We start from the raw sequence: 14504 nt of genomic DNA on the forward strand, positions 1-14504 counted from the left end.
TAAACAATATCATCAGCCTCCCTGGCCATTAGCTGGTTTGTTGACATGGAAGTGTCTTGCAATGAAGGGCGAGCAGACTGCAGAGGCAGCTGCAATCCTTGTTTGCCAGAGGGGCTCCTTCTTTTGCATGTTCTGGCACCGGAGGATCAATTCCTGTCTCATTTTCTGGTTCTGGGAGTCCAGGTGAGCTTCTGCACATGCCCAGGAGCTAGCTGTTCCTGCTCTGACAGTGAAGCTCTACACAATGGTTCTGCACCAGGATGCATGCTTGGGATGCCCTGCTGAAAGCTGCCGGGGAGTCTGTGAGGCTCAGTCCAGCTGTTGGCTGCTCAGCCTTGCTTGGCTCAGCACTGGCCCAGGAAATTGAGCCAGAACCCATCAGGGGTCTGCCCTGCTCCACTGACAACCCATCTGCAGGCAGGTGGGAGGCTTTCCACAGGGATGGAGCATCCTACAGGCCCGTGCTGTCCCCTCCAACCTGGGACACTGTGTCTGCTGTGTGTAGGGGATGGCCAGGCTGGGCCCTTCGCCCCCTGCAGCAGGACAAGCTCCTGCCGCAGCCCTATGGGCAGAGCGAAATGCTCTAGCCCCATGAGAGAACAGCCACTGGGGCTTGGCAGCAGCTTTTAAATTATTTTTTTCAAGATCAGTTATATGCTTGCTTTCTCCCTGCTGTGGCAGGTTATATGCCTGAACTCTGGTTTTAGATTTTTAATTTTTGGGGGTTTGGTTTTAGTTATATCCTCTTTGGATTACTGATAACTGACATTAGCACAGCTTTGACACTGTTTGTCAGATGTTACGTGTAAGACAATTGTAGTGTTCGCTCTCTGCCCCCCTAATTTTCTCCCTAAAGCAATGGAGAAAAAACGCTACATTCCTAATTATTTATGGACTGTTACCAGTACTGTTTTTTCATTTGCTTATCAAAACATCACTGTCCCATATGACAGCGAGGAAACGTATTTTTACCTAAATGTGATTCTACAGAAATTTGTTTTAATTTGAAGTATCAGTGGTGGTTTTCTTGCATTCAAATCAGATGCCTTACATTATTAAAAGCTACATGGCTGAGAGGCATGAACTAGCTGTGATTTTGGAAAAAACAGAAACATGTAAGAACATCACAACTGAGATGTAACACAGTTACTAAGCTTTGTGCAAATCTTCCACAGTTAAACAAGTAGAAAGTGTCCTTAAGCCCACCAACTGAAAAATATAAACCCAACATCAAGTATATAATTTTCTAATTTCTCAATTGCTAAAGGAATTAAAAATACCATCCTTGTGTAATACACTGCTAAGCTCATAAGTCAGGAGTTTGCTCTGAAGTCATCCATAAACTCATGCTTGTTGAAGTATTGTGAATGCACAGGCAAATCAGTCATTGTGTTTAGCAGCAGTTCATTCTGACTCTTGCTCTCTTGGTAAAACTGAAGCAAACCTATGATTTAACTCCTATTCTGTTTAGGAGAAAGAGGATTAGTTGAAAGTGCCAAAGCCTTTTTACTGCTCAAAGAGATTACTAGATCTACACCAGTTGCCCCAGTTGACATGGTTTGCCACAAAGCGCTCCTTGATATTGCACTCATAATTCTGTTATAGAGGTCCCACTCCACCGTGGACGACAATGGTCTGAGTCAAGCCTGCATTTTAATCTGTGTATTTGCAGAACTGCTTTGTCTTTAGGGGATTAATTTATGACCCCAGTCTAAGGAATAATTTGATTTCCTCTATGTTAAAAAAAATAAGATAAATTCACTGCAAGCAATATTCAAATATTCATAATTATTATGACCTCTATAAATTTTTAGTGTTTTCCATTACGCTTGTTGTAGTCCAAATTCGTGCTGATGTCTCTCCAGTATTATTTTAGTAATTTCAACATTTTTACAATGGTTTAAGTTCAACCATTTCCATGCAAGTAATGAACTTGCACCATAACATATGTTTTGATTATTAAGCTTCAGTGCTACAGAATATGAGTTTAGAAAAATTTAACCCAGTGCCACTTCTGAACTTCTAGGTTTTTATGTCTACTTTTTTTAAGGGCTTTTTGAATTTTGACTTTAAGAAAAAAGCACTACACCTTGGAAAAAGAAAATGTAACATCCTCACATTAAGTGCAGCATACTGTAAATAAAACAACGTACCACAGTACCCTGGAGTTCCGCAAACTGTCTTCATGGTCACTTGATCTTCCACTATCTTGGAAAGTCCAAAGTCAGCTGTTAAGATTGTATAGGAATATTAATGTTCTTAATTCCTTGTAAAATCCCTTTTTTTTACATTGCATATAATTGTGATTAAATGAACATTTATGCCTTAAATTAACAGTACAGTTGTTTTCAAGAGATGAGGATAAATTTAAAGAATCTACCCAGACTACAATCCAGAAGCAAAATTTGTCCGTACAGATGAATACTCCTGGATCTTGCTTGACAGAAATGTAGCTTGTATTTTATCCTGAAGGCTGTACAAAGCCAATACAATGCAATGCCTACAGGCATACAAGCAGTGATCCAGAAATGCATTTTAGGTATATATTCAGTTTCCACTCTGTGAGTAATCCAATAAAATTAAAAGAACCATTTTGGGTTAAAAAATTCTTCATCAGTGATTTCTTGGATAAGGGTCAGAGTACGCAGTCACTGCAAGACAAAATCCCAGCAGTATTTTGATAGAGGGCTTCTAGGGGCTTGAACATTGCACCAGGAGAAGTACTGATCATCCTTTTTACAGGTTTTCCACCCTGAATTACTACTCAGACAGCAAGAGCCTTCATGACATTACACGTCATACTTGCATGACTCACTTTTAAAAAGACATTAAAACTGAAGTCTTCACAACTTTTTTAGTTTTCACTGAAAATAAACTGAATTCTTCATATTTCAATTTAGCTGATGACCAATCTGGCCTTAAAAAATGCAAAATAAATGTATCTCTGTTTTGTTACAGTGAATATAAAAGGGAATGTTTTGACTGAAGATCAGCATAAAAACAGTTCATATTTTATTCTAGAAATGCATAGTTTAGGTTCACTTGTACCTAAATGGTTAGGTATTATTATTCATCTAAACAAAAATATACTTTACTTTCATGAACATTGCCACGCATTGTAAATCAGATCTCAGTTTAAACAAGGTGATAACCTTAATCAGAAGATGAAGAATCACAGCATTTAGGAAAATACTTCAGAAGCCCCTACACCACTACTGTGGCCATCAAACCAAAGCCACCGGGTGCTGTGTTAAACTATCACATTACAGCTGCTTAGAGCCTTTCCAGGAACAATAAGAACTAGGACAAAATGTAAATTAAGATACCATCATCCTGAGATGCAAGACTTTCCCAGAAATTTATATTAAATTGCTTGAGACTAGTTCTTGGAAATCTGGCTCCTGAAACCCATGATGAACACAGGCCTGGCAAATGTGGCAACACTCACTCCTTTCATGCTCCCATGAGGTGGTATTTCTGAACCGGTTACATATACCTCAGGAGCATTGTACAGAGCTCCTCTTTGCTCAAGCAAAAACTGGGCATACCCAGCATTTTTGGAGGTCTTGCCCTTTTCAAGTGGCTGCCATCCCCAACAGAACTGGCATAATACATCCCTGTTCAGGAGAGCCTGCTCTCATCTTGTCCCTCCTCATCCCCCACACGGTGCTGACCGTGCTTCAGATAGCTTCCCTATTCTCTGTGTGAAGATCTCATCTTATCTCTCAAATCTGCCTTCAAACCAGAAGTCAGCCTTGCTCAGTTTGCCCTCTACCACCTATCTGCACATTTGTACTTTCATGCCAACGAATCTTTCCTTTCAGAATACTAGTCCACAAAAAAAGGGGCACAGAAGTGGTGTCCACAGCTGTACACTGATCTTGTGATCCTTTTTGTTCCTCCTGAGCACTTTATTCTCTGCCACGTTCTGCACAATTTTGGCTATAAATTCTCTAAGCAAGCATCTAGTTTTGTATTGGTTTTAAATACACCATGCACAGCTGTGCTGCTGAAGAAGTAACATGCTGTTCATTTGAGTATAAGCATTAGCTTTGAATAAAGTAGCGGTGAGACATATATACTGTAAACGTAAGTTAGCACATATTACTGGCGCAGAGATTTAGGGAAACATACATTTAATGCTGCTCACCGATTTTTAGTGGTGCATCCGGGGCTGGTGTTGCATAGAGTAGATTTTCTGGCTTTAAGTCACGATGCACAATCCCATTTGCGTGCAGGTACTAGGAAAAGAGAAAGTCAAAACATTAAGTGAGAATAGGATGTTACAGTCAACCATAAGTTAACATCTTCCTAATAATCTATAGAGGCAGAATAATAACCTGTGACACCTGTGACACAGTCACTTAACAAATTTCCAGCAGCCTTTTTTTCTGCAAACCTGCTCAGGACAGGATCCTTGGATGCATATTGCAATCTGAACAGGAAATTAAAGTTTGGGAAGACAAAGATAGGATCACATCCATTTGAGAAGAAATAATTTCAGAAGGTATTATTGACTTTTAAAATAGAGTGGTAGCTTCTAGGAAGTAATCTAATAGATATTGAGACACCAAAGTCGGGCCTAGAGGAAGGTAGTTTCTGCACATTATATCATCCTGAGAGATAACAAAATGGTCATACAACTATTAAACTATTACACTACCTTTGAGTAGAAAGGATGCAGTATGTGTCCTGGGCCAACTATATAATCCTTGAGGTCCGTGAGCAGATTTCTCAGGGGTTTTAAAACTACCCAAGTGCAGAGTCTCAAAAATCTGCCTGTCTTGCTGAAGCACATGTAGTACATGTGTATTCACTCACCACTGAATACTTTTAAAGATGCTGTACTTGCCTTGCACTAATGGAAAGAAGCATTTCTGGAATATATGACTGCGTCTGACACTGGTATAGATAGACATAGAAAAAAACATAAAATATAGAAAAAAGGATAAACTAGTGAAACAAATTCTGTATTTCTCTTTGGTAAAACATTCAGCAGAAGCCTCTGAAGCCTTGGAAGAAAAATGCTTGAGGGTAGAATCACATTATCTTATTGGAAAGTCTCCTGATCTACATTTTAGTATCATCTTTCTCAGCTGTGTTTTCACTATTAAAAAAAATCAGGGTGTGTGCACTGTTATGCAGCAAATGACAAATGGTCGAATATTCATCTAGAAGGCACGGCTATGGTGGTTACTTGAGTCAGCATCTGAGATGAATTCTTGACTGTGTATCTCACTGGAATTTTAGTTTGTATAAGTTGCCAGTTATTAAATAACATTAAGTAAGAAGACATTGCTCTTTCCTTGGGCATTGTTTTAGTGACACTGAGTGCTTTTTAAGTGTATGTTTCTTACAGTGCAATAAACATTTTTGTTGGCTTTCTCTAAAATCCTAAAGTGGCAGTATTTGCCATAATGTGGCTTGTGGAGATCAGCCAAAGACTCTCATCTACTTTACTCCACAGTGAAATCTAAGTGCTTGTCCCAGCTGTTTTTTCTACAACGAGATAGCTAATCAGCTACCCAAGGTAAAAACAGGCAACAATATATGGAAACTGATGGACTGCATGCTGCTACATCATTTCATGCAGTCACATCTCAATGGCTGCATACTATCATGTCCACCCTAGATAAAAATATATCTTCATCAGCCAATGAAGACATAACTGTAACAAAGATGCTCCCACAGCATGACACTGATATGTTTGACATGCAGAGGTAATAGCGGCACACAGGGAGTGCACCAAAAGCAATCAAGCTGGAGTGGACAGAAAGAGATGTCTGAACTAATTTGTGTTCATGTGCTGTAAATCGGTTTAGTTGACTCTGTAGGAGTGAGGAGGACGAGATGTTTCATGATCGCTCAGTGGAAAGCAGACACCTCTGATTCATTTGTTTGAAAAACCTTCGAAAAATTTACGCAGAGAAATGTTCCAGCCAAGTCTGCAGTCTTTTAGCAGGTCCTTTTTCACGTGTGCCCATAATCTTAAAAACATTTTATGTTGTGAGGCTGAAAACATTGGCATTTTTTTCTCTTCCCAGAATGACATTTTTGTGGGAGGGAAATTTGGGAAAAACTCTGGGAGAAGCTGTTCAACTTTTCCTCCCTTTTAAGTCATCAAGTGAGACTGGCTCGCAGGGGTCCTTCTCAGACATAGCAAGACGTAGCCAACAACATCTGCTAATCACGCTTGTGCCTCATGACTGACTGACTTTTTAAGAGATTTGTTTTGAACTTGCAGCATGAACTCTTTTTTTATTACAAACTCCTAAGACTCCATATAGTGAAATTTACCTCCTCTATCCAGCACACCATTTGCAGAAAACTTGCAGGACAGGGGTGCCCAGCAAACATTAGTTCTCTCAATAACCTAGCCCATGTCTTTCAAAGACTGCCACTGCAATACTCTGATACTCCGTCTTGTGTCCCCTCCTCACAACACCCACAGCTCCTTCTATCCTCTCCACCACACCTCCCTGGCATCCTAGCCCAGAATTCCAGCCCACCCGTAGTACCTCCTCTAACCTGTCCCTGCAGTCCACATAGATCCTGTCATGGCTGCTATATCCCTAAAGTCTGTCCCTTCTGCTCTGTCCTCTCTCTCCCATCATTTCTTTTGCTTGACTTCATTTTTGGGCATGAGATGATACCTGTGGTGTTCAGACCAGCCGTGCATGTAGCTGGGGCTGCCTCAAGCTGCCAGGTCACAGGTTAACAGATCTAGTGTTGGCACCTTGTATCTTTGAGACCTAGTCTCCTGTCAAATTTTGTTGAGGTTGGCCAACAGAATCAATAGTTTTGTTGTGAACTAACAAATAAAAAAGCAAAATGGACAACCCCCCCCGCCCCCCCAGTGTTTTCACTGATGCAGAAATCCCATTCTTCAACCACAAAAAAGTACCAGCTAGCCTTGTGGATCTCCAGCCCTCTGAGGGGAGAGACTGCTGGCTGGACTTCTGTAAAAGGCACCTGCCTTGAAACAGCCATGTCACTTAACATCTCTAGCACACGCAGCAAACTCCCATCCCCCATCCTGAGCCCCGTCATTCACTGAGAGCATCTCCTGCTCCACGACCTGCTGTGAACAGGAAGTTCCAAGACTGTGTCCATTTTCAGCATTGCTCCTTTAGTTCGTAAATGCCCTGGGACTTGTCTGCAAGTTTTCACCAGTCCCAATAGCTCTGCTCTCCAAGTAGCATAATAGCTCCTGGTATTGAAGACTACTTGGTAATTACATTGTCTTGTATTTACGTGAACAGTATTCAGAGTTAAAGTATCCTGATGTAGAAATGGATTTAGCTAAATGAGCACAATCAATTTATTTCAATTTATGTATGCTCTATTTTGATTGCTTTTCACTTTATTTCTCACATATCAGTTTTAATAAGCAGCAGGTGCCTTCACAAGCAGTGCCTCTGCAGCGTAAGTTCAAAGATAATTGTTCCTCTCTCCCAGTTTGGAGTATAGCTTTGGGTATTGCATAACCTGTGCTGTACTATTTGTACAATGTCTCTTAATGGTTAAATGGTGTGATGAAGTGAGAAGATCTGGGTCCCGGTATCAAGCCAGAGCAGTTTACTGATGCACTTTATGATCTAAGCATTGCTTAATTACTTCACTTTTCCCACCTATAAGATATGGATGAGACTTGAAAAACATTTGAGCAGTTTTTAGATGTACAGTACTGTATTACAGTTTAACGTAGCATGCATGTAAAATGTGAATACGACATGATACTCTTGTAGTAGCTAAAATGTCCTGTTTTCACTTTCTCCTGATTTTCAGTAGACAGTACCAAGCATTAAAAGAAAATAAAGGCATGGCAGTTCTCTGATTGCAGCTTTGCTAATTTGTGTTAGTGCAATAAGGCAGATACAGGAAATTTGTATTTACATCAAAATTCTGTATTTCCATGGCAACATTACATGGTTATATTTAGCTTTACTTATGTCCTCCACCACCTATGTACTAAAATGTATGATTTACTTGTAGAATAACAGCACTTGGTCTGGCCTGATGAGATGTAAATGGAAGAGAGGCCTCCACAGGATCTCACAGCAAGGCCCACGGAAGAGGACCTTGTGGAAAAAGTCTTCTCTGTGCACAGCAGTTTCATCGAAGTAGCTGGCCAACATCATGAGGAAGAGAAATTATGCTTTCTCATGTACTTTCTCCTCTGATTTTATCTTTTTTTTTAACACCACATCAAGGCAGGTGTTATAAATAGGGACCATACTGATTTTAAGGAACATATGGCTATGCCACTTAGCAAAAGAGAATGAATAAGAAAAAGTAAAATGGAAACAGAAGAGACCCTGAGCAGTCTGTATTAAATTAGTGAATTTAAATGCAAAGGAAATAGAATAAATCCTGAAAAAAAAATATTTGCACATCCTATGATCACATTCCTTTTTCAAGTGCTTTGGGCAATGAGATGTGAGTAGGCCAGGCAGATGAATCTGCTGTGCTGGAGGCACACAGCAGGGTACTGCATTATTAGTGTAGAGCATCTCAGATGATCTGGGAGAAATGTATTAGAGCAAAATTGAGTATGATAGTCTTATTACTCTTCAATAAACGTTGAGGACAGACTCAGCATGACACTAGGTGGTAATAATATACAGGCCCTTTTCTGAAGGACTTACCAGCTAAAATAAAGGCAGCCTTCATCTTGGCCTTTATTCCTGTGGTACACAACAGCGACTCGTGACTGGACAATCGCTGTGATTCTAACTGTAACTGCAGCAGGAGGATTTTTTCTTTTTTTTTTTTTTTTTTTTTTAAGCTTCTTTCTAATTGCTGTGTGAGAATTTCTTTTGCTCTTTGTATTATCTTTTAATAATTCAGGTTCCTACCTAACTTGAAAGATTTTATGACAAAAGGACAAATGATTACTGCTTAAAACTCTGGCCTTTTTCCTTGATTTTATTTATGATACCCATTACACAGAACTGTAGAAAAGTAGGGCTGAAATGAACCTGAATCATCTACTCCTCTCTATGCTCCTAGGCAGCATCAATTACATCTACCACAGTTGTTTGTCCAATTTATGTTTAAAGACCTCTGATACTAGGGACTCCACAATTTCCCCAAGCGATTTATTACAGGGCTGTGCTATCTTGACCATTAGAAAGTACTTCTCTGTGACTTATCTGGATCTTGACAGGGACAGATGAAGCCCATTACTTCATTTCTTACATACCATAGGGCAGAAAGCAGATTATTAAGTTTTTTTGCAACAGCCTTTTGAGTACTTGTTACCAGGTACACAATCATTCTTCTCTCTAAGACTAAAGGACTCTAGTTTGCTCAGTCTTTTCTTACAGCCCATCTTTTCTCCGCTCATGGTAACTCTTGTTGCTCTCCTCCAGGCTGTATGGACTTGCATCAATGTGCTGAAAACGCAAAAATGTACTCCATTTGTGGCCTGACAAATTTTACAGATGTATTCATAATTCTATTTGCCTTTTTTGTAACATATCCCACTCCTGTTTGCCTTTTGGTCCAGTGTAAACTTCAGGACCTTTTTGGTTTGTTCCCACTCCCATGTTTTTACTGCTGACTGTTCAAGTTCATGTACAATTTTGTCCTTGAGTGTACAGAAAGGACATTGAATTTTACCAAAGTTATTTTACGCCTAGTCCTACTCTCCAATATACTTGCAGTTTTTCCCAATCTTATGTGATCCAAAATTTTCACAAGTGTACCCTCTGTTCCATCATCCAAGGTTGTCAACAAAAAACACTAAACAAAGCAGACCAGAGAAGACTTTTCCTGAACCTCCACTCTTCATATCTTTAGATACACTGACAGACATTCTCTCAGTACAGACAACCAGTCTTCATCCAGCTTAAAATCATATAATTGTGACCACATTTCCCTAATTTATTGACTGTCAGATAAGACAAGTATCAAAAGCTTTACTTATGTCATGTATGTATGATACCTCCTGTTCCTCCCCTACTAACAATGCCTCTTACCCTGCTTGAGAAAAAATTAGACTGATTAGACATGACTTGATCTTGACAAAAACTTGCCTTGCTGGTGATCTCCCTGCTTTGTCATCTCCCAGGTGCCTCATATTCCTTTGCTTCATTATTTACTGCAGATTTTTTCTGGGGAGTAGAGTCAAGGCACCTGGTCTATAATTCCTCTCTTCTTCCTCTTGAAGTAAGTACTACATACATCTGCTTTCTGCCCAGCCTCCGTGAGAAGTGTTACCTGTTAAATCTCTTTCAGACTTAAAAAACTTGCTCTTTAAAGATTGTGCTATGAAAGTCACTGGGTGCAACTCACTAAACTATCTAAATGGTATGAATAGTCTCTGACTTAGTATTTTCTTATTCTATGCTCACATTTTACTGCTCTGTCACTCCTGTTAATCGTGCTAGGAAACTAGTTATAGCTGAACTTTTACTGAAAACCAGTGAAAAAAGAAACAGACAAAAACACTTCTGCCTTCTCCGAGACATCTTTCAATAGGTGTCCTTCGTCTGGGTTTCTTCTTATGAGGATGATTTATTTTGCTGCCCTTCTTATCTCATGCTGGATGCATCTCATTTTCTGCCCTGGCCTTTCTGACTTAATCCTTCTAATTCCTGATTTTCTTCCAATTAAGGCTTAAACAACCTGTCCTGGTTTTGGCTTTCTGTATATATCCTGCCTGTGTTTAACTCCAGAATGTGCTGTCCCTGAGAACTGACCTTCATTCAACTGGACTGATGAGAAACCAGCTGACCCCTAACCATATTGCTATGTTCCCAGGGTCCTGCGCTCTCTCTGACAGGCACAGGGCCACTGCTGAAAGCGTTGCAAGCTCCCTTAAGACAGCAAGTAAGGGAAAAGTCCTAAAACACCTTTGTTTCCACTTGTAAGAGTGATCGTGAGCTGCACAGCCTTTGGATTTCATAATGTCTCCTCGTTAGCCAGGGGATTTTGATGTCAACTGGATCCCAACTCTGGACATGATCTCCAGTGTTGCAGTGAACAGAGGCTGTACAGCTGGGAAGCTCTAGCAGCAGTGACTGTCCTCATGATTATTGTAGTGCGTATGCCCTAACTCCTTTGTGAACCTGCCCTGTTCACTAGCTCTTGGTCTGGCTTACAAACCCTCTTGCTGTGCATGAACCCAGCTCCCTTGTCAAGTTGCATTAGACAATCAAAGAGATGGTTCAGGGAGCTCCACCTGCACCTCTTGTTCACACCCAGCTCACACCTGCCCTCCTGGGCAGTGCTGCTTTGTAGGGTAGCACGCACTACCTCTCAGGGTAGTGCTGAACAACCACTACTGTGGAAATGCTCTGGATCAAGGACCTAGTGCTCCTTTTTGTCCTCAGACAAGATGTCAGCTTTCTGTGTGCATTGATTAAGTAGTGGGGAGAAACCTGTGGTCTGATGTGGCTGGGGAAGTGGTATCATTATACGAATTTCTGTCCAGGATGCCTATAATATGTGCCACATTCATGAATACCAGATTCACTCATGTTTACAAGAGGAAAATTTTTACCACTCTTATCATTTCACAGAACATATTTAGGACTTTCATGTTGCATTTATTACAAAATCAAGCCTATAGGATCCCAAAGGGAGAATAATGCCATACATACCAATTCAATACTGGACATCTCCAGCTATAAATGCAGACACTACATCCTTATGAAAATGAAAAGAGCATGTTTTTTTCCTCCCTTTCCAGGAATGTCTAGACTTGTAATTAAGCTCTTTCTGCAGCCCTCACAAAAGCATGTCATTGCATAATGAAAGCTACTGCACAGTAATTTAGTTTGATTACAGCTATATACCATTTGATAGAGATGTGGTTAATTGATAAAGTTTCTGAAGCAGTTAAGAGAAAGTTTAAATCAACTTCAAATAATCTAACAGGACACATCATTTAAAAATATACATTCCTATTTTCTATTCCTAGGAAGGTGAGTGAGCTCACCTTATATATGTAGAATGGCAAAGCCAGTCTCCATGTAATTTGTACGTAAAATAATCATTCAACACACATCTTACAAAGTACAGAGAAACAAATACGTATCATTTGAAATGTACCTTTAGTCGTATACTCCACATTGGTGTAGACTTCGGAAAACAAGACATATGCAGATTGGGGGAATCAAGAGAAATATAATATTTTATAGTTAGTGGGCACCTATGCCCTGTCATAATCTTCTGCATGTATCAGCCAATTTGTAATTCGCACGTCCAATAATTGCACAAAAATTACACATTGATAAAAGGATATGATATGTGACCTGGAGCTACTGTAGTCTTATCCTAGAGCAAATGACACAGTTCCTCTGCACCTCAAATTCCACATATTTACAACTGTTGTGACACATAAGCTGTGTTTCAGATGTCTGAGTGACAAGTGCAAAAGGGGAATAGGGATACATACTAATCTGTTGTTGAAACTGTGCTGTCCCCACTGAAGTCCATGTAAATTCCCCTACTTCAACTGATTCAGGCTTTATTTAAAAGCACAGTAGTACGGCTACTATGAGAGGCCTGTTTCTGCGCTTCCATCTATCTCTCAGGAAGCACACAAATTAGGTTGCAGAACAAGACGTGGAATCCTATATGCTTCAGCTTTGGGAGTGGATAGTTTAATTTCTGCTAATTATGGAAAAGTGTGTGTATCTGAGTCGGTTGCTTACAGTATAAAAACTTATTTAGGGCTAAAATTATCTTTTTTTACAAAATAGAATGCAATAATTGAAACTATCTTGAAATTGCAGGGATTGGTTTGAGAAGTGTTGCAGAAGTGTATCTGAGAATTCTTGCTTAAAGAGCTTTAAAAGAAAAACAATGACAGTGACAGTGTCAGAACCCAGCTCCACAGGAGTCAACAAGGTTCCAGTAATAAAATTGTGAAATCAAGTTATATACACAGCATAATCTTTCCTCTGCCATGACTCCCTCACTGAAGTTACACTGACTCTGGGACTGAATGAACTGAAGACTATTTTATCATTGCAGAAGACAGAAACAACATTGATTTCTTTTCTGGATATGTTTCAGCAAGTTTTGGATTTCTGTATCTGGATAACAAAAAAATGGAGTCTTAGAAAGGCACCAAATAATGAAAGCTTCTCCAAACATCTTGCAGAAAGCCTATTCTTTGCACTTGTCTTACTTTTACTGGTTGCTCTGGGAAATTAGAGTATGCCATTATGTACTGACTTCCAAACATTCTTCATAAACCTTCAATTAGTTTAGTTAAACTAATTTAACAGAATATTGTTTTAGTGGAACAAAGAATATTTGCCTTTGTACTTTGTATAAATATGCATTAACACAACTGATTTATGATTTCAGATACTAAATCTGTATATTATTAAAAAAGTATGAAGAAATGCATCAGCATAGATTAATAAATCCAAACCTGTTTATTTTCTTTGCTGGTCTACTATATTCGTAGTTATGAGATGGCTCAGAAGGAAGTTCTAAATTAAGCAATTAGGTTATATAAAGTTTTAACTGCAATCTCCACAATTATTTTCTTTTACATTTGGAAACAGTTTTATTTTTTTAATGTTCCTGCTTTTAGAAGAGTGAAGCAGTCGTTAGGGTGGTGACACTATACAAGGTGTGATTACAGCAAATCATGTACAGTCATTTCGGTACAGTCTGACATATGTAGGAGAGGATAATGCACACACCTTCCCACACAAATCCCAAATGAGCGGGCTTTGTGCAGAGAGCTAACTGTTTGCAGTGGCATGAAATTCTCCTCTTAAACTGTAAGTAGGCCACAGCATCAGAGTAGGTAGAAGAGCTTTGCTCTAGTGGCTTCTTCTTAAATCCATCCAGAAGAGCCACGCACCTGCAGACTATTTGAATTCGGTGAAGAATTAACACACATTAACAATGTTCCTCATACAGCCAATCTGCTTACACTTGGTTTTTTTTCTGCCTGTTTGGGGTGCAGAAGACAAAGATGTTGTTTTTCTTCCTGAAATTTCCAAGGGCCCTCATGCAGGTGAACCTTCCTGCTGCAGTCTCCACACCTACCAGGCACTTGCTGCATGCCTGCTCTCTGTCTGGTTGCATAACAAAAAGGAGGATATATGTTCTTTTTGGAAAACTCAGTCATTTGTGATGAAATTTAAAAGAACCATGATATAAGATGCAGGGTAATGCCACAAAATTGCAGCAGGCAGAACTTACTTCACATGCGTGACTTGACCTGTCAGAGCTGCTGAGATACAGTACATTTGTTTTTTTCCCCTCCACAAGGAGCAGTTGCAAAAAAAAATAACAGGAGAGAGAAAAAAACCACCAACAATACCCTCCCCAAAACAAAAGCCAAAAACTAGCAGTCCTACCCTTGGTACCGGCACCCATTCCTCTGTACTTTTGCACAACTCACAGGCCCTCTCTGCTTGGCTTACTTCACTTAGAGTAGCTCTTACAACCCTTTGAATTGTGTTTTATTGTTTGTACAGTGGTCTGTAGACAAAAGGCATTACAGGCACATTACATTGTTATCACTT

General features: G+C 39.7%; 1 protein-coding gene across 1 annotated transcript in view; it reads right to left on the minus strand.

Moving 5' to 3' along the window:
• Positions 1 to 14504, minus strand: part of CAMK4 (calcium/calmodulin dependent protein kinase IV) — a 165026-nt gene that overhangs the window by 13791 nt on the left and 136731 nt on the right. Inside the window, exons 6-7 of the mRNA XM_075078120.1 lie at positions 4151 to 4241; positions 2154 to 2228 (exon numbers count right to left, since the gene is read on the minus strand). Of these exons, the coding sequence (XP_074934221.1) occupies positions 2154 to 2228; positions 4151 to 4241 (166 nt within the window). The remainder of the gene's footprint in view (positions 1 to 2153; positions 2229 to 4150; positions 4242 to 14504) is intronic.

Source organism: Phalacrocorax aristotelis, chromosome Z (assembly GCF_949628215.1).
Source record: "Phalacrocorax aristotelis chromosome Z, bGulAri2.1, whole genome shotgun sequence".
In the NCBI taxonomy this organism is placed as follows: Eukaryota; Metazoa; Chordata; class Aves; order Suliformes; family Phalacrocoracidae; genus Phalacrocorax; species Phalacrocorax aristotelis.